The sequence below is a fragment of the Colletotrichum tamarilloi genome (genome assembly GCF_030869305.1).
Source record: "Colletotrichum tamarilloi strain Tom-12 chromosome Unknown Scaffold_4.1, whole genome shotgun sequence".
NCBI lineage: Eukaryota > Fungi > Ascomycota > Sordariomycetes > Glomerellales > Glomerellaceae > Colletotrichum > Colletotrichum tamarilloi.
In genome coordinates, this window is record NW_026849387.1 from 43335 (window position 1) to 63604 (window position 20270).

General features: G+C 51.4%; 7 protein-coding genes across 7 annotated transcripts; 2 read left to right on the plus strand and 5 right to left on the minus strand.

The window, feature by feature from the left end:
* Positions 1 to 794: 794 nt before the first annotated feature.
* CTAM01_01655 (glucose N-acetyltransferase) lies at positions 795 to 1932 on the minus strand (the record flags this gene model as incomplete). The annotated part of the gene is made up of 2 exons (XM_060517697.1): positions 795 to 1613; positions 1687 to 1932. 2 exons carry the CDS (start codon positions 1930 to 1932, stop codon positions 795 to 797), a joined length of 1065 nt encoding a protein of 354 aa, XP_060387231.1.
* Positions 1933 to 2910: 978 nt separating this feature from the next.
* On the plus strand, positions 2911 to 4153 carry CTAM01_01656 (UDP-galactose transporter; the record flags this gene model as incomplete). Its single annotated transcript, XM_060517698.1, has 4 exons — positions 2911 to 2976; positions 3036 to 3065; positions 3149 to 3973; positions 4034 to 4153. 4 exons carry the CDS (start codon positions 2911 to 2913, stop codon positions 4151 to 4153), a joined length of 1041 nt encoding a protein of 346 aa, XP_060387232.1.
* A 308-nt stretch (positions 4154 to 4461) lies between these two features.
* On the minus strand, positions 4462 to 6881 carry CTAM01_01657 (uncharacterized protein; the record flags this gene model as incomplete). Its single annotated transcript, XM_060517699.1, has 3 exons — positions 4462 to 4554; positions 4610 to 6804; positions 6860 to 6881. The coding sequence occupies 3 exons, from the start codon at positions 6879 to 6881 to the stop codon at positions 4462 to 4464; spliced, it is 2310 nt and encodes a 769-aa protein (XP_060387233.1).
* Positions 6882 to 7478: 597 nt separating this feature from the next.
* On the plus strand, positions 7479 to 8126 carry CTAM01_01658 (uncharacterized protein; the record flags this gene model as incomplete). The annotated part of the gene is made up of 1 exon (XM_060517700.1): positions 7479 to 8126. The coding sequence occupies one exon, from the start codon at positions 7479 to 7481 to the stop codon at positions 8124 to 8126; it is 648 nt and encodes a 215-aa protein (XP_060387234.1).
* A 170-nt stretch (positions 8127 to 8296) lies between these two features.
* Positions 8297 to 10575, minus strand: CTAM01_01659 (uncharacterized protein; the record flags this gene model as incomplete). Its single annotated transcript, XM_060517701.1, has 2 exons — positions 8297 to 10231; positions 10285 to 10575. 2 exons carry the CDS (start codon positions 10573 to 10575, stop codon positions 8297 to 8299), a joined length of 2226 nt encoding a protein of 741 aa, XP_060387235.1.
* Positions 10576 to 11737: 1162 nt separating this feature from the next.
* On the minus strand, positions 11738 to 12048 carry CTAM01_01660 (uncharacterized protein; the record flags this gene model as incomplete). Its single annotated transcript, XM_060517702.1, has 2 exons — positions 11738 to 11750; positions 11807 to 12048. The coding sequence occupies 2 exons, from the start codon at positions 12046 to 12048 to the stop codon at positions 11738 to 11740; spliced, it is 255 nt and encodes an 84-aa protein (XP_060387236.1).
* Positions 12049 to 12867: 819 nt separating this feature from the next.
* Positions 12868 to 14307, minus strand: CTAM01_01661 (TTL domain-containing protein; the record flags this gene model as incomplete). Its single annotated transcript, XM_060517703.1, has 1 exon — positions 12868 to 14307. One exon carries the CDS (start codon positions 14305 to 14307, stop codon positions 12868 to 12870), a length of 1440 nt encoding a protein of 479 aa, XP_060387237.1.
* Between the last annotated feature and the right edge of the window lie 5963 nt (positions 14308 to 20270).

The window sequence follows — 20270 nt, forward strand, 5'->3', positions numbered from 1 at the left end:
CTCATGTACCGGCATTAAGTGACGCTGAATACAACATGGGGTCTGAAGATCGCATATCAGGGCATCGCGGCACGCCTCGGACGATGAGCACAGGAGTACGCGAACGATGCTCGCTTGGATGTGGAAAAAATAGTCACTTATGTTTTTCTATATCTATTGAGTGTTTCTATTTTCCTGCCAAGACCACTTATTTCAGCTTTCTCAGGAGACAAATCCTTGCTAGGGGCTCCCGTCGGCGCATCCACCGCTTAGACTCTCGCGGCATCCTGACGGATTACAATGTTTGCCGTGTTTTGCTGGAAGAAGTCCTAATAGCAGCCAAATTGGCAACTTGGAGCCTACGAGCAACGTTTGCCAGCTGGAATGGAATGCCAAGTGTGGGCATATATCCTCGCAATATCTGGCAAGCCGACATGCCTGTTTCCTCTTGTTCTCCGACCATCAGGCGGAAAGACTGTGAGAGCTGGCTGGCACGGCCTAGTTGACCACACTTTCGCCCGTCGTGGAGCCTCTGATAGTAAGTGATCACGGAGCTCGGCATGCCCGAGCCGCTTCTGCGCCGTATGTGCCGGATAAGTCGGAAGGACCGGATGCCGCCGCCCGCCCGCTAGCAATGCTTCACGAGTGGATTATATGCCATGGCTAAGAGCGCTCTGAGGTAGCCCTGAGGAGTTTTCCGAGGCGTTTAATCGTCGTCGTTGTCGTCCTTGGCCGAAACACACGGGATCGTTTATAATTCGGCTGAGACGCAAGTTTCTGAATGATGATACTCTGTACCGGTATGTGTGCCGCGATCATAACCAAGACTTGCAGTATTTCTTCTTGTCACTTTCGTAATCTTCATAAAATCCTTCCCACATAACCCGATCAGCGCACCGGGGTCGATCAGGCTTGTCTTCTTCGTCTTCGGGGCAGTCCGGCAAGGCAGCTTTCCATTGCGCATCCGAACGGGAGAGCCACGGCTTTGGCAACGGCCAATCGCTGAAGTGGACCAGATAGGCTCTTGATACCTCGGCCATGGCGTTCCATTCCTCGTCGTCGTCGGGCGCAAGGTATTTCTGGTGCTCCTTGGCTCGGAATTCGCCGGTTAAAAGTGCAAGTCGACGATGCGGGAGGATCATGGCCGAGTCCTTGAACATGTGATTCATGACCTCCATGTCGAAATCCCCGGACTTGAGCGCCTCGCTCACAATCTTGTCATACCGCGACTTATTGGGCTCGATGAGCATGACATGGGAGCCAAGGACTTGCTTGACGACGGGTGTATCCTTCTCGTTCAGCCAGTAGGCGCGGGGGACGGCGACGGCTGCCATTGGGGCCAGAAAATAGTGATCCATGTTGTTCAAGACCTGCGAATCGGAATCGAAGGCTAACACTCGTGTGTAATCTGTAAGATCGAAGGCGTGGAACTTGGTCAGGCTCTTGGACCATGTTGCCTCTCCCTTGTGTGTTGTGAGGAGACCAAAGGGCCGCAGGACGAGGTCCGGTAGAGCCTTTTGGATGGTCTTGATAGCTTTGGCCTCCTTTGAATCCCCTTCCACCCAAGTTTTGGGAAAGATCAGGACCTGGTCGTGTTTTGCGCCGAAGCGGTGCAGGCGATTGAAGTTAATCACCTAATTGTCTCGCATTAGCAAGAGGTCACCCGTGTATCACGCCGCCACCTAGAAAGCCATGGGGCAGACATACTGCATTACACAGGTAGTGAATGTCCGTCGCATACTGAACATAGGCAAATCGAGGTTCTAGCTGTTCGGTAGTCCAGAATGGCTTCAGCTCTGCAAGCGAGCCCGAGCTATTGAATGTGCCATTCTTTAGGACATTTTGTAGAGGGTTTGGTATGAAATTGTACTTGATCGACTGATAGCCCGTCAAAAGAACGAAGACAAAAATGCCGCAAGTCAGCGCAACGGCGCGCTTCGTCGATATGAACATGATCGACGACGAGGTGGAAGATGGATTGAGTTGACAGCCCACTTGATACCACGGAAGGATAGAGACTCAGATAGGGATTTGATTACCGTTTCTCAATCAACGTCCATGAACAGAGAAGTTGAATCAGGGGAAAAGTTACGAAAACCTTAACCTGCGCCAAAGCCACAGTTCCATGGCCTAGGATACCACCCTCCTTACTTGAGCCTGGTGCAGGCTGCAGCGATGCCCCTCCTCTTCAAGAAAGGAGGCTAACGGCATGAGGGACGATTTCCCGCTGACCTCGGAAAAGTAAATCTTCACCGTGAAGCACTACGGTTGAGGCAGGGCTTCCTGGCGCGAAAGACCTCGTATCCAATGGCCCAAATGTCAGACGGGTGGGACGCGCACCCATTTAGGGATGAATGACAGTCTTAGTCTCTTGGGGGTTCTTGGGGCCCGACAAGGGTGGTTACTAGCGCAAATCTAATGTTGACGCGGAGTGCCCGGAGCCGAGGCCAAGCCGTCAAGACAGTCACTGTCAGTGTTTTGGGCCATTGTGGTTCGGAAGAAACGTGGTTTTTGAACAAGAATATAGCCTTCTCGTGGCTGAGGGCTTGATTGGGTCGATGTTGAATCCATCAAAAGTATTGTATCGATTGTTAACGTCAGTCCCAGCTCCCCGGTACCGAATATTGCCCAACTGGCAATTCCCTTTCTTGGGTGGCTTGACTATCGCTATTTTGGCTTGGGATGGGTCCCCCTGGCTTAAAGTTATGAAGTGGAGAGTGAGTCGATATGAATCACTGATCAACGAGTCAACAACACGAAAGGGTCAGCCCCCACTATGTCCCTGAGCTACCGCAACTTTCGGATAGCGATTCCGGCACCGTGACCGCGGTAGGAATATTGCTGCCAGTGTCCAAACGAAGAACAGCAGAATGAGCACAATCACGATGAAAAAAGTACAAGATCAATGAGTATTCAAAGACGGACGATACTATGGCGCCAAACAACTTTGCGCGTCGCCGATACGCTCGAATCACGGCTGGCATTGTTCTTGCGATGGTAAGTTTCCATACCCCATTGCCTGTTGGCGAGGACAAGATCTGACAGAACGTTTGGAGCTCGTCTGTCAAAATGCGGCCAGCATATTGGTGAGTTGACAGCCTTTGACTGCGCCTAACTTGCAGTTCAATCATGGACAACTAGAATATGACTGATGGGGATCGGTAATTAGTTGCAGCACAAGGTGCAGAGCCGCCCGCAAGACAATTCCGCTCGGTATGAGCCTCTCAGTGCTGTTGTCCTTTCCGAGGCTTTGAAGTTGTTCATCTCCCTCGGCGGTGCTGCTTGGGCTTACAACAATACTGAAGACCGCACGGCAATTACTTCCGGGTTTTTAGATTACGTGCGGAGCGGCCATGACAACGCTGCCATACCGGCTTTCCTCTACACGCTCTCGGCCACCAGCCAGAGTTTTGGGGCTTACCACCTCAGCATTCTGCCGTACCTGATGCTGTCGCAAGTGAAGCTCATCCTGACACCTATCTTCAGCAAAACCCTCCTGAAACAGACACTGCACCCTCATCAATGGGTGTGCCTGGTGATCATGGCAGCAGGAATAGTCATGGTACAGGTCGGTTCTCTACCGTCGTCATTGAGCGATGTCAACAGCAGTGACGCAGGCAAAGATAGGGCCTTCGGAATTGTCGCCATGCTGGTGGCTGGTTGCTGTAGCGCTTTCGCGGGTGTCTATATGGAAGCTGTCCTGAAGTCCTCAGATCGTAGTTTCATGGTTCGCAACGCTCAGCTGGCGGCATACGGCTGTTTATGTGCACTCGGCGGCTTCTTGTGGCAGTCAGACTTTAGCGCCAAAGGTTTTTTCCTTGGTTACACGACGCTGGTCTGGGATTTCGTTCTGCTGCAAGCCATGGGAGGGTTTCTCGTCTCTTGGGCGGTCCGTGTATCGAGCACCATTGCCAAGAATTATGCTCAGAGTTTGGGTTTCCTGTCAGCCTCGACGATTCCCTTACTCTCGTCACCTCACGCATTGAGCTTTGAGGTAAGGACACCAAGAGTCCTCGACTAAGATTTTCGAACCCTTGAACTGACTGGCTTGTAGTTGTACTCTGGTATCGCAATGGTTCTAGGAGGCGTATTCGGATCTCTCTGGAAGACCGAAATGCCTGTTGATTCCAAAGTAGACAGTGACGAAAGACCTAAAGAAGGATCAATAGTTTAATGACGAATGACACGTACGTTCATGGCCTACGGCTTCTCTTCCTAATCATCTCACTCGATAAAGCAGAGGTTCTGGATTAGAGACCATGGATGGTTTCACCACTTCGAATATTCTAGTAAATAGAGTGAGTTCCCTGATGTCCGTGAACTCGGGGGAGTAGTTGCCTTTACGGCCTCGCTCACATTTCTTTCCGCACTTGTGGCCAAGGAGCAGCACTTTGCTGAGATGATTCTTCCGCCCTCCTCGAAGAGCGCAGCTAATGGTGCTGCCGCCGGAATGTCGATAAAATACAATAGGGACTGCCTAGACTATGCTGGATATCCACGCTTCTCACTTTCCGTGAAGAAGATGACCATGCGCCATAACTTTTTGACCATATCCTCTGCCTCGTCATCCAATGCCTGCGGTAAGTGTTAGAGACCCTACAAAGAGAAGAGAGGGGCATGGTATAGGTACCGCTGCAAGCTCTTCCACCAGCTCGGAAGGCTTCCCGTGCTTCCGAAGATGCTCCTCCACGACCTCAACAAGCATCTCCTCTTGTACGCCTAGATACTCGACAATTTTCTTCTCGACAAACGGACGGAGCTTGTCGCGGATGATGGCATCGTCCAAGAAGTCCCACTGCACAGCCCAGTTCCATAGGCCGTCTTTCTCCGACGGGATTTCCTGGGCAAGAGCACGAACAGCCTTGCTAATCTCCTCCTCGGTCATCTTGTCCGCCGCAGTCGTAGGCTCGAACTGGATGGGGATAAGCTGTCTTCTCGTTGTGCTGTCTTGTTCCTCGTCGTCAAGAAGGCCCTCCACCTCAGCAACAGTCCGTCGTTGAGGAGCCACGCGCTGGGCTTGTGCGCGCTGAGCCGCAGCACCCAGCGACAACTTGAAGGGCGCTGGTGCGGACGCGGCTGCTTGTTGTCGCTGCTCCATCTCATGGGCTTGTTGGTCAAGGAAGGAGTCGGCCATGCCGCGCGCCCTCTCCATGTCTGCAGCCTCTCTCCGGCGCTCGTCCTCTTCAGCCCTCCGATCTGCCTCGTCCCTGGCTTGTTCGTCGGCTCGTTCGATTTGTCGCTTCTTGACCCAGCCCGCATGGTCGCGGTAGTACAAGTGGTTCTTCCTAGACGCTTCTCTTTCGTCATCCCAGGCCTTTTCCCGTTCAAGCTGCTCTTGTACGCGTCTCTCCAGCGTCTCCTCATCCTGCAATTCACGGTCCTTTTCTCTCTCCAAGGCTGCAGCACGGGAACGCTCTCTGTTGACCCATTTTCGCTCCGCCTCAAGATACATCTTTTCTTCCTCTGACTTTTGCTTCGAGAGCTCCCGCTGGTAGATCTCCTCGTCGTCGGCCTCCGTATCTTCGTCTTCGCGGTTGATAGACAATTCGGCATTCGAAATACCTCCGTTCACGAAGGATGTCGTGCGGGACCCATTCTGTCCTCTGGGGCCCGAGGGCGCGTTGTGCATCCCACGAGGTCCAACAGGAATATTGTTGGTGTTGGAAGGCGGCGGAGAATCCAGCCGTGATAACCGTGAGGGTCCATTGCGGTTCCGTTCCATCTCCTCCATCTCTTCCTCACGTTTGAGACGTTCCAGATCTCGCTTGTTGCTGCGTTCTCTGAATGCTGCGATCTCTGCGGCGACAACCTCTCTCATCTCCGCAGGGATATCTGCAAGCTCATCATCTTGAGCCAGAGGGATATTGACAACCTCGACGTTCTCTCCGGAATTGCTCATTGACACATCGCCTTCGCCGTCGGCTGTGCTTGAGAATTTTGGATACACTAGCTCCCGGATGACTTGTTTCAGAGTATCCTTGGCAGTCTTTGTCCGAGATTCGGCACTACTATCATCGCCTCTGCCTTCCTTGTAAGATTCGATGTACTTGAGAGAGTTCGGGTCAATGGCGACTTGGAGCTTGACCATTTCAACTCCATCGAAAGAGTCGCCTTCCGATGATACACTGTCGGATGGGGTTTGTCGCTTCAGGGGGACCTCGATGTCTTGAAGCAGATCGCAAGCGGTTGCAAAGGAATCGGCATCCTCGTACTGCGCGAAGCCAAACTTTGCTCCTTTGCCGTCAGAAAGCACCGAAGTAGCGACGTCCCATCTCCGAAGTTTTCCGACAGAATTGAGGATGGATTCGATGCCTTCATCGCCTCTTACGCCTTCAGGAATTTTATGGATGAATAATGTTCTCAACTTCTCCTCGTTGGTCGGCGGGACCAGGGACTGCATGTGCTCGCGTGCGGCAGCGCGGGACTGATCGTACCCGCGGTCCATACCCAATCCTTGTCGTCCGCCGCTCGGAGTATTGCTATCTTTTCTGCCGACATCAGGGCCGCCTGGCTTGCCACCTATAGTACCAAGACGAATGACGGGTGCACTGAAGTTGATATTTGGGAGGTTCGCGGGAGCTTGGAAGTTAGGCGGCAGGCCGCTTTGTCGGTTAGCTTGGGCATTGTTGGACTGCTGGACACCGGGAGGTGGTGCCATTCCCGGAGCGGAAGACATGCCTGGCGGAGGGCCTGAAGACGGGTTAGCAGAGCATCTTGGTATCAGAGCATTGTATTCCGAACCTAGACCAGGTGGAGGAGCCATGCCTGGGGCGCCATTGGACCCCGGGAAGCCACCATAAGTCGGAGGCGGCCCATATGGGTTTCCTGCTGCAGAGATGAGTGAGCAATAGATCGCTTGGGGGTTCGAAGATTGACGCACCTCCATAAGGATTGTAGGACATGGTGGGAAAATCTACGGGGTTGCTGATGGAAGGGCAGATGTGGGATCGTGGACCAACGATTCTGCAATTGGCGAGACTGGCTTGAGTCGCGGAGATGGTCAGTGATAAACAGATTGTGGGTGATGCCCCGGTTCAGACCTCGCCGCTCAGATCGAAGGAAGGGAAGGGGCGACAGGGTCTGCGTGGGAGACAGAGGCAGACGGAGGGCGTGGCGGTAGGTGGGACGCAGAGCTCCAAAGTCGAACACTGAAGCTCTTGGTCTGTCTCTGTAGTCAAGTCTCTCAGGGCCTGATCCAGTTCTCTCCAAAATTCGGCGCGAGGCCAACGCGAATTGGCCTTGTAACGCGACAGCTCTTTGATTGGTCGATACTCAATGGTGGGTTCCTCGGCATCTCGGAGATACCCTTCGCCGATTAAGCTCCCAATCGATTGAATTCGCGACTCGTCAGGTCTGGGCTTTGGAAGGAAATATTGTAAGGTCAATCGCCAAAGCTGCGCCAAATCGGATTCCTTTGCATTGTGCTCGCCTGGCCTCGGCGACACTCAATCGCAATGTGAGCATCTCTCCTCGTTTCACTGTTGATTCTTGACTAACCAATGTCTTCTAGGGCGTCGGAAATCGGGTTGCTGAGCAAAAGACTGCTCACCACCTGCACCATCCGCAGTCCCTCTCTGCATGCATCACAAGCGTTCCGACAGCCATTATGGGCTCACCCGCGTGCCTTTGCGACCTCTTCAATCCTCTCGGCTCCTCCTCGCTCCGGTTCACGGTCAAACCTTGAAGGCCTGTTCTCCAAGCCCTCCCCGACGAACTACGCCCAACCGCCGCCTCCGCCGCCGGCCGTAGACGCGGCTGCCCCTTCTCAGGAGAAGTCCGATAGTCCCTACGCATACGACGCCACTTCTGACACATTTGATATTTCCAAAATTATCGCCATGGAATCGGATGAATTCCTCAAGAAGCATTACCCCACTAGCAAGCAAGAGCCCGACCTGCGCACACGTCCACAGACTGGTCGAACCGTACACCTTACCAGCAAGACGGATTTGGCCAAGGCACTGAAGCTTCTTGACTTCAACTGCAGGAAGAACAAGATCAAGAGACAATTCCAACTACAGAAGTTCCATGAGCGCCCAGGAAAGAAGCGTAAGAGACAGAAGAGCGAGAGATGGAGGGCTCGTTTCAAGGAAGGGTTCAAGGCAACAGTGGCGAGAGTCATGGAGCTCAAGAATCAAGGCTGGTAGGAGCGACCCTTAGCATGTGACAATATCCCTGGAGAAGATGTAGCACATGGTGTTTACAAGATGTACAATATGTAGAAATCACAAAGATTTTGTTGTCCCAATGCGTTACTTTGGGGTGTTATTAGCGGCTTGAACTCTGTATTTCGAGGGCGCAGAGTGTGTATAGGTGTCTACAGAGATTTCTCAAGTGGTTTCCTGGACGGTGAGGGGGCCGGGCTCGTCTTGATCCTCGGCCGGCTACGGAATACAGCTTCCATGTCTTCAACGGCCATCAACTCCTCGGCAAGTATCGATGCATCGGGGTCCAGCTCCATCGTCTCCTCCTCAACGACGGGGATCTGGCTCTCGGTTCGGGCTCGAGGCCGTGACTTCTTCAGCGATTTTTGTCTGTCCAGTTGTGCTTTTTGGTGGACGGCCTCAAACCCAACCATGCTCTTGCGTGTGCGAGCCACCAGGTCGTCCTCATCAGTCACGCGAATCGTAACTTCCCCAGTCCGGCGATTAGCACTGGCAAAGGATGGTCTCAGGGTCAGCGTGTCATCCTCGTCGTCTGGGTCGTATCTGACGTTACGCGAGGATCGAGCCATTGACAACCGCGTCCGCTCTGCGAGGGACAGGGTATGACGTGGTTTGGAGCGCTTGACAGGTGAGGGGGATGCAACGTCTATGTCCTTCAAGATCTGGTCTGCCAGCTCTTGTGTTGGTGATTTGGGTGGCTCGGGTGAGCTGTCTTCCCTTTCAAACGGAACCTCCGCCTCGCCTTGTTCTTCCAGGGGCGGAGTTGCAATGCGGTTAGGGATCGCCTCCGTAATGTCGTCTTCGTCCGGTAAAGGGGGGGTCGGCGGAGGGATAGCCAGTTCATCTTGCGACTCTGGCGGTAGTAGCAATGGGCTAGGTAGCGGGGCTGGCAGGTCAGAACTGCTGGTGCGGGAAGAAATGCTGATGGCGGGACGTTCGAGACGTCTGAGATGGGGTTCCTGCAGCGACGGACGCCGGGGTAGATTGTTTGTTCCATGCAAATCGTCCTCTAATTCGCTGAGTTCTGAGATGGTCTCGTCTCCGAGGCTTTCCCTCGTAGCCAGAATCCCATCTGGCTTCTCATGTTGGCGAGTCCGTGGGCCCAATGTCTCGGTGAGCTTAACCACAGGCAGAGAGCCTACTTCAGCCAATTCTGCCAGACAGTCATCCAAAAGATTGGAGTAATTCCTTGACAATGAAGTGCTCTTCTTTGCAAGCTGCCTTTTCGGGCTCGTCTTTCCCAGATGCAAGCTCTCATGGAAGTCGAATTCGAGGTCGATACCACGTTTTGCTCTCGTTGGCTGTGACATCTTGGACGTGCTGGCTTTGCGTCGTTCGCCGAACATGCCGGCTCGGAATTCCTGCCATCTCGCGAGTCTCTCCCTCTGCGTCCTGACACGGTCGTCCAATTGCTCCAAAAGCCCTGTATCGTGCGTCTCCAACTCGGTAAGTCGGCCAGACTCCAAGCGCCGCCAGATTCTGTCAAAGGGGGCCGACAACAGGCCATCCTTGCGGGCGTTGGAGTCACCGTAGAGAAGAGTCTCCATCCATTTCTCATTCCCAGCCCAGTTCGTTCGCACCGTCCTCCAAGTATCCGACCTGAGATTGTCTGGTAGGTCTCGCGCGCTTGTTATTTCTCGAGCGGATTTGATTTCCTCCTTCCTCCGTGCAATGCCTTTCTCCTTCTGGCTCAACACTTCAGCAAGGTCGCGATATTTTTTCCTGGCCTCATTTTTCTTCCGCATAGCATTGGTAATGGAGGCTCTGTGAGCAAGCGCAAGAGTCACAAGCTCCGTCCGTTCGGCACTGTAACCCCGATTTTCTAACGCAACTTGCTGGGCGATGGCTGGATACTCGTGCTCGGTTTCTGTCACTTCGGCCACCATCTTTTTCAAAACGGCGGACGAGAATACGGCAAGAACTTCTTCCAATCTCTCCCCTTTGCATTCATCTAGCATGGTCTTGCGAACCACGGCGTCTCGTCCGAGGACTCCATTCTTCTTGGCCTGGTCGAGGCTTCGCAGGAGGGCAGCTCGTAGGTTCATGGATTGAACATGGTCTCTGGGCGGAAAGAAGGGTTGAAGCTTCTGCAAACCACCAAAGATTAGCAGAGTCCAGGACACACGCTATTTGCACATACATTCCGCGCCTCTTCCGGGTCCCAGAGCACAAAGAGCTGGTAGAGAGTCCATTCTACGCAGTGGATGCGCTTTTTCTGCACAGAGAAAGTCTGCGCATCGAAGTCTGGCCAGTCTGGGAACGAGGTAAAGTCCAACAAGCGAAGGTTGGTCAAAAAGAGGGAGGCATTGGTGGTAGGCGCGGTACTCGTAGATATCGAGGCGTTGAGGGGTGCGCTCAGGGTCTTGGTCGACGGGCCCGATCGCGGTTGGCGTGACCGTGCAAGCAGAGAATTGGGTGGCAGAGTCGCCATAACGACATTTTGCTTTCAAGAAGCGGCCTCGAAGAATCAAAGTTGACTCTTGTCTTGCGTCTCCCTTCGGATGGAGTATAGGGGGGATGTCATCTACGCAGGCGCGTGTCGCATTGAATCGGTTCCAAATGCAGGCAGCGCATTTGTTGTGTTGATGGTGGGGAGGAAACGGCGGTGGAGGGATCAGCCCAGCCCAGCAACGCTTTAGCGCGCCAGGGGTCCCCAGAATCTCGGTTAGCGGTTGACTGCCTGCGCTATCAGTGGCACGTCAAGGCTCCGCCTGGCCTATCTGTCCTCACCTTAGTCCACTTCGACTCGCCTTGCACCAACTCATGCGCGGTGTAATTACATTGTCCCAGCTTCAAGGTGAGCGGACTGTTTCTTTTCTTTTACGAAGATGCTCGCTCCAGGCTCGCAGAGACTGGGCTTTGCAAACATTTCAGAGTCAGTAGCAGACTCGTTGAGAATTATCAAAGACATCTCTATACTTTACCTTATCGATCATCAATTAGAGCGCGGGTGTCTGTGCGTACAACATGGCGTTACTGCCTATCTATTCTCCGAGTATCCGTATCACTAAAGTTTAGACACATTACCAACGGTTAACCAACCAAAAAACAAACCCACCCAGTTTATCGATGCTACACACAATAGGGTTCCCTCGTCAAGTACATAGCTTTCCTACTCCCGTCTTCATGCCCAGTCTCTAATTTTACTGGTGAACTTCGGCTACGATCGAGTCAATTCAAGCAGTGGAAAGAGCTTCTCGGGTTTGATACAATGCAGCTTACTTTCTGCATCATCCAGATAGCTGACTTTCCTGATGTTGGAGTGAAGGTATAGGAGGGTCGAAGCACAGAGACATGTTCAGACAATAATCGTCGGCAAATTAGCAAAAGTTCAACCCAAGCAAACTTATACTTCTTTAACTCGACTAAACGAAGCGAAAGATCCCAAATGTAGACAGATTTTGTTTCAACGGCATTCACAGAGTCCCTCTCTAGCCCTATCCGCGCCTCCAGGCATCTTGTGCCTTGTTGGAATGACGCAGGCCACAATCGGCAGCAAGATGATTTGAATATCATCGTGAAGAAAGCTGAATGTATTTCCAATAGGTTATTGCCCAACTCTAGCTTCTTTTCGATCTTTATACAATGTGCCCTTAATTAGGATTACTGCCATAGCTGTTAGTAAACACATCCACAGAATACCACATCCTTTGTCAACTCACAATGTAGCTCCTGTGTTATCAGAACAGACAGCTTTCCCGGAGACGGCAATGCATTCCCCTTGTCCACTTGAAAGAAGCGTAGTGCCGTTTTCAAGATTAGGGTCAACATCAGTCCCGGCAAGATCTTGAAGAGCCTTCCTATCCGCGGCTTGCTGCTGTCGGCTACCGCCGCGCTGAGGCGAGGCCGCAGCAAGGCCGAAAAAGGCGATTAGGGTGACTGAGAAAATAGAGGAGAGCTTCATTATTCGATGTTTTATAATGGGAGTTGAAATGGAATGGTAGATTTCGAGGGTTCAGTGTTAGGAAAGAGGATTGGGCCAGCCGGAAGGTTAATCGATTTAACTCGAGCGAAGTCTGAACTTTGGAAATGAGATGCTCATTTCAAAAGCTAAATATTCACTTTTCTGCTCTACCTGAAGCCTTTATATGCATTGCGTGAACCAGGGCGTGAAGCTCATGTGTTGTCACAAATGGGATGACAGGCCGGTTTCGCGGTTGTCTCAAACTTGACAGGCGGCCCCTAGCACATAAGGGTGAACTTGACTCCTGCCACAATCTCGAGACAGGTCCACTCCAAGCGCACCTTAAGATCATCCTATATCATGGAACCTCTTTCTTACACTAAGGGACTCATAATAGAGACTAAAAGAAGTAATCTTTGTGCGTAGCATGGCTCCTCAAAGCAATCGCCTGGCACTTGGAATCTGAATCTCCTAGTTTGGATCACGACTTAGGTTTCGCTAAATGGAATGCTCGTCTTGACACAGGCATGGGATGCAGAATTAAGGATGAGAAAGCCGAAGCGGGGTAGTTCTTCTAGAATATTTCTCCATGTGAGAGCGGCCCTCGCCTTCCAACTAACCCCAGTTGCCCTTACCGACGAAACTGGTTCAATGCAAGCATCAGACATGGCAACATTTGCCAAAACCAATTCCCAATGACCAGGTTAAATATCATATTCAAAGAAAGCGATAAAGAATGTTTGGATTCAATGAGTCTAAGCATATTTCAGTGCGGATTTTAGAATCCCTTATCTGGTCTTGTAGTCGATTGGATTGCAATTAGCTTTCGGGCAGAATTTCCGTGATGTTGCTCTTGGCAAGCTTATCAGTCTCGTCCAATACTTGAATCAGCCCCTCTTTCGCAGAAGTGTGATTGTGACCTTTAGGCTGAGCCATTCCCATATGTTCCATAGTCACACAGATGACAGACTCCATCAAGCGCAGTGCCAAAGGTCCTGCAATTCCAACATTGTAGAATGCCGGGGTTTCATTGACTTCAAGCAGCCACGCGGTTCCGCTTGAGTCTATGAGAAAGTCCACCGCGAACAGTTCGAAGCATTTGTCCACTGTCGTGAACTTGTCCGCCATTGTGTGTACAGCGGCTCGGAACAGCTCCGCGGAAACGGCGCAGATCTGCTCAAAGACGTGCGCCTTCCAGTCACCGGGCAGCAAATCATCTGGAACATCCCAAAAGTCTCTCATTGACTCTCGATTGACAAAAATATCTTCGTCTTGAAGGGCTGTGTTGGTAAGAGAGGATTTGAGGCTTGGGTACAACCAGGGCGGTTCGTAATCTTCTCCGGCAAGAAGTGCAAGCAGTTCCTTGAACACATAGACCTTGAGACGGCCTACAGAGAGAACGTAGGCTCGAGCGTGCCACTTTCTTTTCTCTATCGGCGGAATAGAGACAACATATTGCTGAGCGACGAACTCGCGCATCTGGGCTGACGGAATACGACCGCCTTCCTTGAAAATGTGCTGGGGCTTTGGGCTTCTTTGGATCGCTTCCAAGTTTTGCTTTAGCGACAAGGCGCCTGTGGCAGTAACTAGCACATCAAGAGAGTCTAGACCAGGTGTAGATAGTGTTGGCGAGAAGTCCGGGTCGCCCTTTTCTGAACATGGGGTCGTATCTGGGAGAGGTTGTTGACTCTTGTATACCAGGATGCTCTCGTCCTCTTCTTCAACCTCGTACTCTGCAAGCTCGAGATGATCGGCAAGCTCATCTACTGTGCTAAACAGTCTGATGCCAGCACCACAGTCGACCATTGCCGGCTTCATAATCCACCAGTCGCGTTCTGATGGGGGCTTGCTCTCATTTGTCTCGAGTGAATACAGGAGCGAAAGGTCGTCTGCAGCAGTCAAAGACTCCTCGACATACTCGGCATAGTCTAACGATAGACGGACTGTAGCTGGCACATGACTTTTGAGGATGCTTTCTGGTCTCTTAGCTATCCACAGCTCCACAACTCTGGCAAGATAGTCTTTCCGAGCCAAAGCGTCGCTGTTCGGGTAGGCGTTGATCAGGCTCGTGGTCGCTGAGTTCAAGAGTTTGAAGTTCCGATTCAAGGCCCAACCATCACAAAATTGAAAGACTATCTTGGAGTTGGTCGGGAAATTATCGAAGTTGTCGATGAATATGGCATCCGGCGCGTGCGTTCGGATGTAGGACTTGATGTGTTCCGAGAGCCAAGGACTGGCTGGTTGGACATACGCGTACATTCTGGTTGAACCTGGAGAACAGTAACAGCATGCTTTTGTGAGAGGTTCGAGTCTCTTCTTAAGGTGATGTTGTTGACTTAGATGTCGTATGATCGGGGACAGACAGTTAGATCGTGGCTGCGGACCTGTGGTGGAGTTAGACGTCATGAGGAAACTAGGAATCTCTTGTGTGATCCATAGAACCCTTTAAATCCAACAACCAGTGGTTCCCCAGGAGTTAAGATGTCTCTCGTTATCTAATCATCTGGAGAATCGTAGCATCGTTCACCAGGTTAGAGTGGCCAAGAGGCATGCCAAGAGAGAACGCGGATTTCCATTACCTAACCTCTACTCTTGCGGTTTCCATTTGACATAACCAGCTTTATAAACGTAATCCAAGTCGAGCTCACTCCGAATAAAATCAATACATTTTTGATCCAGCTCGATGACTTCAGTCGAGTTGCTCACTTTGATCCTTGCGCCCCCCTCCTTTGAGTGTAGTCACACAAACAGCATATACTTCAACTTCACTCCGGAGAAACGTAATCGTGTTTGGTTCCCTCCAATGAAAACAGATGATTAGCTTTGACTTGGAATGAATATTTATGGATTTCGTAATGCACGACGCACAATCCGCCGTCACGTTATTAAGAGAAACCAGGGTCTGGAGCATCAAGTCGTGAGAGGCCATACGAGCACGCGATCTCATTCTGTCTAGCAACGCATGACAGCATGCTAAATCCTTGTTGTTAGTCATCAAGAAGCATTTGAAAGTTGCGGTGACTTCAAATTCGTCCAGAACTAAAACTGCGTGGAAAGGTACCTCAATTCGAACGCCAAAGATCACCAGGCACAGGCTTCATCTTCAAATCCATTGATATCATGTGGATATTTGAGGAGTCTGCCAGTATTTCAGATCAAGTGCAAAGGACCCTTAGTATCAGCATCCTACTCGTCCTTAAACATGATACCTTGAGCCCTGGATGATATTAAGAGTCGAGTCTAAAGATATTTGCCGAGAATTCCACACGTGCACGCCTACGATGCTGAAAGCTCAATCCGAAGACTAGCAATCAACCTTGGCTACTTGGCCCTGACCAGGAGCCAGACAAAAGCTGACTACACTTGTAACTACGTTCAGAAAGAAGATAATGGCGATAATGTGTGACTTTTAAGGTGGCATCGATTCTGAGCATTCATCGGAGGATTGGGCACAAGACCAAATATGCGCTGCTAGTCACCTTGTAAGTATGATGTATCAGATTAATCTCTCATTTTGGATGGCCATTTAATTCGATATCTACTTATAAAATGAGTCTATCTTATCAGTTAACTCAACAAAAAGCTGGTCAAAAGTTTGCTGCAATGTTTAGTTTGCCACTTGGATGTTTGTCAAGCTAGGACGGTAGAAAGTGGGCAGCTCAAGTCTGCGCCGGCTGGAACATCATTGATGCACCAAGCAAGCTGCCCAGCACGCGTTCAAGGTTATTGGCGAGGAGTCATGAGATTCCGCACGAGAAATAGAGATGGAAAGCAACGTCAACCTATAATTCGCCAATACCATTGGTCTCAAAGACCGATAGTGTCACAGAAACCGATCAACGACAATCAAGCAGCTGTCTTGAAGAGAATAACAATTGGCTCGAGTCTAACAGCAATGTCAAATTTCCCTTGAACGGCTAACTCTGATACCTGCACCTTACATAACGGCATTTCACAAATGAAGTACTATGCCCCTCTTCACCAGACCAGACTCTCATGAGATCAGATTCAACGCCACAGCAGCAGTCTTGGCAACGGGCGCACAGCGGCCTCGGCTCCTTCAGCCGGTCCGGTTTCGGTATTCCAGCTCACTGGACAATCGTCCCGAAGTTGAACAGGATGAAAGTCGAAACCGGAGAACCGCCTGGGGATTTGTATACGCTCCTCCGCAAGTGGGGAAGGTTGAAACTATAGGGGTTCGTTTCACCGATTTGATTTTTCGAAGTTTGTGTCCGTTCGCCTAGAAGCTGTAAAGGAAGGACCAACTAGCGTCGAGAACGTGACCGACACCTCCGAAGGCTGCCACCATGAAAACACTTTGTATGAAGTGATGGTGGGATGGAGACACCGTGATTGAGAGGATTGTAAGGTATCCGACGTGACGGTACTATACATTGGATACTCACTCTGACAACCAGTATTCGACACGAGCTTTGGTACCTCTCTTGCAATTTCTTTATAACGTACTCGTATTCGTTCGACAAGTGAAAGGTGACAGGGGAGCCAAGAGCTACATCCGTAACTCCCAACGTCTCCTGCGAGTCCATGGCATGCATCGCAGTTAGATCACAAAAGATGAAGTCTGACAAGTTAGCAGTACGAAATTTGAATACTATGACAGACGGTCTCAAGCAATCTCATATCAGCGTAGCATTGGTTCGAGCGACAGTTGAGGATGAAATGAAGTCCAGATGGAGATGAGTGAATATGGGGCAAAACGAGCACTTCTAAGCACGGAGACTGATGGGCCTATGAGGCCATCAAAGAGTTCCGATCAGAGACAGCCTGACGCTTGATTGGGTTGCGAGGCCAGAAATAGAAGCGGCAACCAGGTTATCACCATCAGTCGTCGTCTCAGAAGCCGCGAGACAGCAAGAGACTCATACCGCAAGCGAGCTTACCCGGGAAATGGCTGCTGTGGACGAACGTTGCACGAGCTTTCTCCATTGCCCAAATCATCTGAACCGCTCTCTGAGATGGCACCGCAAATTGACAAATTGCTGTCAGACCCATTCAGCTCCTGAGTCTCTGTGTATGAGGTGATTAAGCATAACCAGGCGCAGTAGTCAACTTGTCCGTTCACTGTTGATATCATGAGCCCGGCTCAGTTTTACTCCACGACCCTCAAACTCGGTGTCGCTTTCTCTGGGATCATACGACGCGTTTGACGTTCGGTCTGAAGCCAAATGTGGGCACAGATGCCATCTGTTTGGTCAAGATACCGCCGTCAGCGAATGATGAAAGGATATCGGTAATGCAGGTTGGAACGGGCGTGCAGGAAGCTGAAATCAGCACCTTAAGGTATGTTGGAGAACACAGTGATGAGCAGAACATCAATTCAATTTGCTCGTTGTTAACGTTTTTACCAGTAAGCTGGAGTGTAAGGATGATGCGGTAATGAGATGGCAAGGAGTTGGTCAACAGCTAGGCCATCTCGTCTTCTCGACGCTCGCATTCGTCGAAGCTCGCCAAAGAAAGGGAGCGATGCTAGACAAAGGGACGAATGTCAGACAAGGGAGCGTTTGGGGCGAATAGGGTTAAAGGGGAGATGGGTTGTACTGACCAGGGACCTCCGCGTAGGTTATTTGGCAGAACCATAGGAATTGAAATCATTTCGTCGGATTTTGCACAGTCCTTGTAGAGTTGCCTGAAGGCAAACCCGGGCCAACCTGGCAACTGTGCCTGGAATCAGTCAACGACTGGCTTTGGTTCGATACTTCGTTCTGCCCAAGGCCCCAAGAGCCTGAGTTTTGAGAAGGGACTCCGGAATGATCAAGAAGCCAGGGTGCGTCAAGGATCTTTCCATCGGCGAGCAGCGACAAGCTGTTTACTTACCATTCAGGAAATAAAGGGGCGTAGGGATGGAAACCGGTTAGCCCCTCGAACAGACGGCAGGAAACGGAGGCATCGTGATCCGCGCTGAGGCAAGGTGAAGAGGAATCTGAATGATGAGATCAATCGCCGCGGACCGATGTTCAGTTGGTCGGGGAAACATCAATGCCGGCCTACAAACGTTGCGGATTTCTCGCTAGCTCGGTGAGCGACAGGGCTGGAGATCACAGGTGTGTGACCTTGCCGTCGCGGACGTGAGAAGCGCGCTAGAGGTCGCGGAGGGCGAGTTGCCCAAACAGCTATCCCAAGTTTGATTTTGCCGTTGACCGGCAGCGTCTGCCCAGGTGTACCAAGGTTGTCACAGAAGAGGTCTGAGAGACGTGTTGCGCCTGCTGGTGGCATGTCAGAGCGGACGGGAGCCACATGTCATGTCAGCCACCGGGAGCAGGGCTAGCCCATCTACGGGTGACGAGGGTCAAGTGGCGGGCTGTCTACCATTTGGGCCATGTCGCCATGGCTGTGCCGAAGGAGAGGTGGCGCTGAATCTAGAACCGTCTTGGCAGAGAAAGGTCAAGACAGAATGAGGATGGGAGCGAACCATCCCGAGGGGCTAGGGGCTAAAGGGACGAAAGCGAGATACTATAACGGGCAGTTGCACCGTATTGATTTGGAAAGAAGTTCAAGCAATCGTTCCATGGCAAGGTAGCATAGGGCATGAAGTAGCCCGTGTATAGTTGTGAGAAAAAGTCAATAGGCTGAACTGACTGAAGACAAGATGCGCCAAGGGCGGGTTATGTTAAAGTTGCGGGATGACAGATTGGTTTAGCATTGTGCCTGCATTAGTCGTGGATGATGGAGTATGGTCGGGGAATAAGAGAGCCACCAGGAACAAGCACAGGCACGGGAAGGAAGCCGAAAACAAAGGTCAGAAAGAAAGCAATCAACCAACTTCGTTAGGTAAAGTAGGACTGGCCCAAGCAGAGACAAGACTACTGCCATGCACAATTAAGCATATTTGTTTGATGACGCGGAGGAAACGTGTACGTTGTGCACACACTTACACTTACACTTGCATGTACTCCGTACACACTTGCATCAACGTGCTTCTGCTACCTTACCTAAGTATGCAAGTATGTAGATAATTACACGTACATCCATGTGCAGGACTCTTAGAGAGCCTATCAAGATTCGAGAGGGTGTTAGTTGGCTGTCCGCTGCCTCGGATGCCACGAGCTTAAACAGTCCAAGCTTTGCCTCTAAATTTGGTTCCCGTTTCAAGCTTCAAGCAGGGGGCCTCGGTACGTTGCTATCCTTGATTCACCTACAACCCCTGCCACGCCCACGCCTGGCTGAGGTGATGAGATCTGCTGCCACCCTACTCCGTACACAGTCTCCTGGGTATTCTTCCCGCCGTAATTCTCCGAACATAAACGCTCGCGTCAGTCTCAGGCCGGGCCTGCTTCTCCGTGTCTTTGCGAATCCTGCTTGTCTTACGTTCTTACTCGCAGAGTCACACTAGCTCCTAGCCACCACGTTGAAGAAACAACTGTATCCCTCGCACGGCCTGACGTGACTCGGACGCTCTTCCGCTCTCCTATGGTCACACGGCCACCTCAGGTCAGACTCATCGTTATGGGGAAGGGGGAGCACTGACAACCACACTGAGCTGTCTGTCATAACACACCACCCATCAGAAAGGGGAGCCACAGACAGAGAGCGTGTCTACATCACTTCTGGTTGACATACAGCCCTCCAAGCCCGCTAGAAAGCTTCCATTGCTGCAGGCCGCGTTCTACCGTTTGCTCCTCGCGTTAGTGCAGGCTACAACGGCGGGATCTTGAGTCGATCTCTCATGCATTGCTTCGCTCGTTGTTCGTCACCACGCAGCAACCTCATCACCACAAGGTTTTCTGCTCACCATATACCCCTCCTTGATCCATAGAAACAGATAGTCGTACCATGGTGCCGACAGGCAAACCTTCCATTTGCACCACTCGGGTGCATATCGCGGACGCACATCGCGGGTGATCGCCCGCCGGAGGAACACGAACACTCCAAAATCGCTGTCCTAGGCTGCAGCGGCATCAGCAGATCTCATCTTAGGCTTACTCGAACACCCCGAGACCGTGTCTCTCTAACTACCTACTTACCCCGGATGTGGAGAGGGCTACCAGCCTTGAGATGCATCCGGCGCCAGCTAATCAAGCGTAAAACCACAATCACCGCCAACCATGGCATGTCTTCCGTAACCAAAGAAAAGTACTTCTCCCCGTACACACGGCCAGGGCAACGGCCGCACTTCCTGACTCCCAAACGTGGACCAGCGTTTCCGAGCCTGGACTTGGAGACTCTTGAGGCCTGCTTCAGGGCTGAGGCGATACAAATCCTTA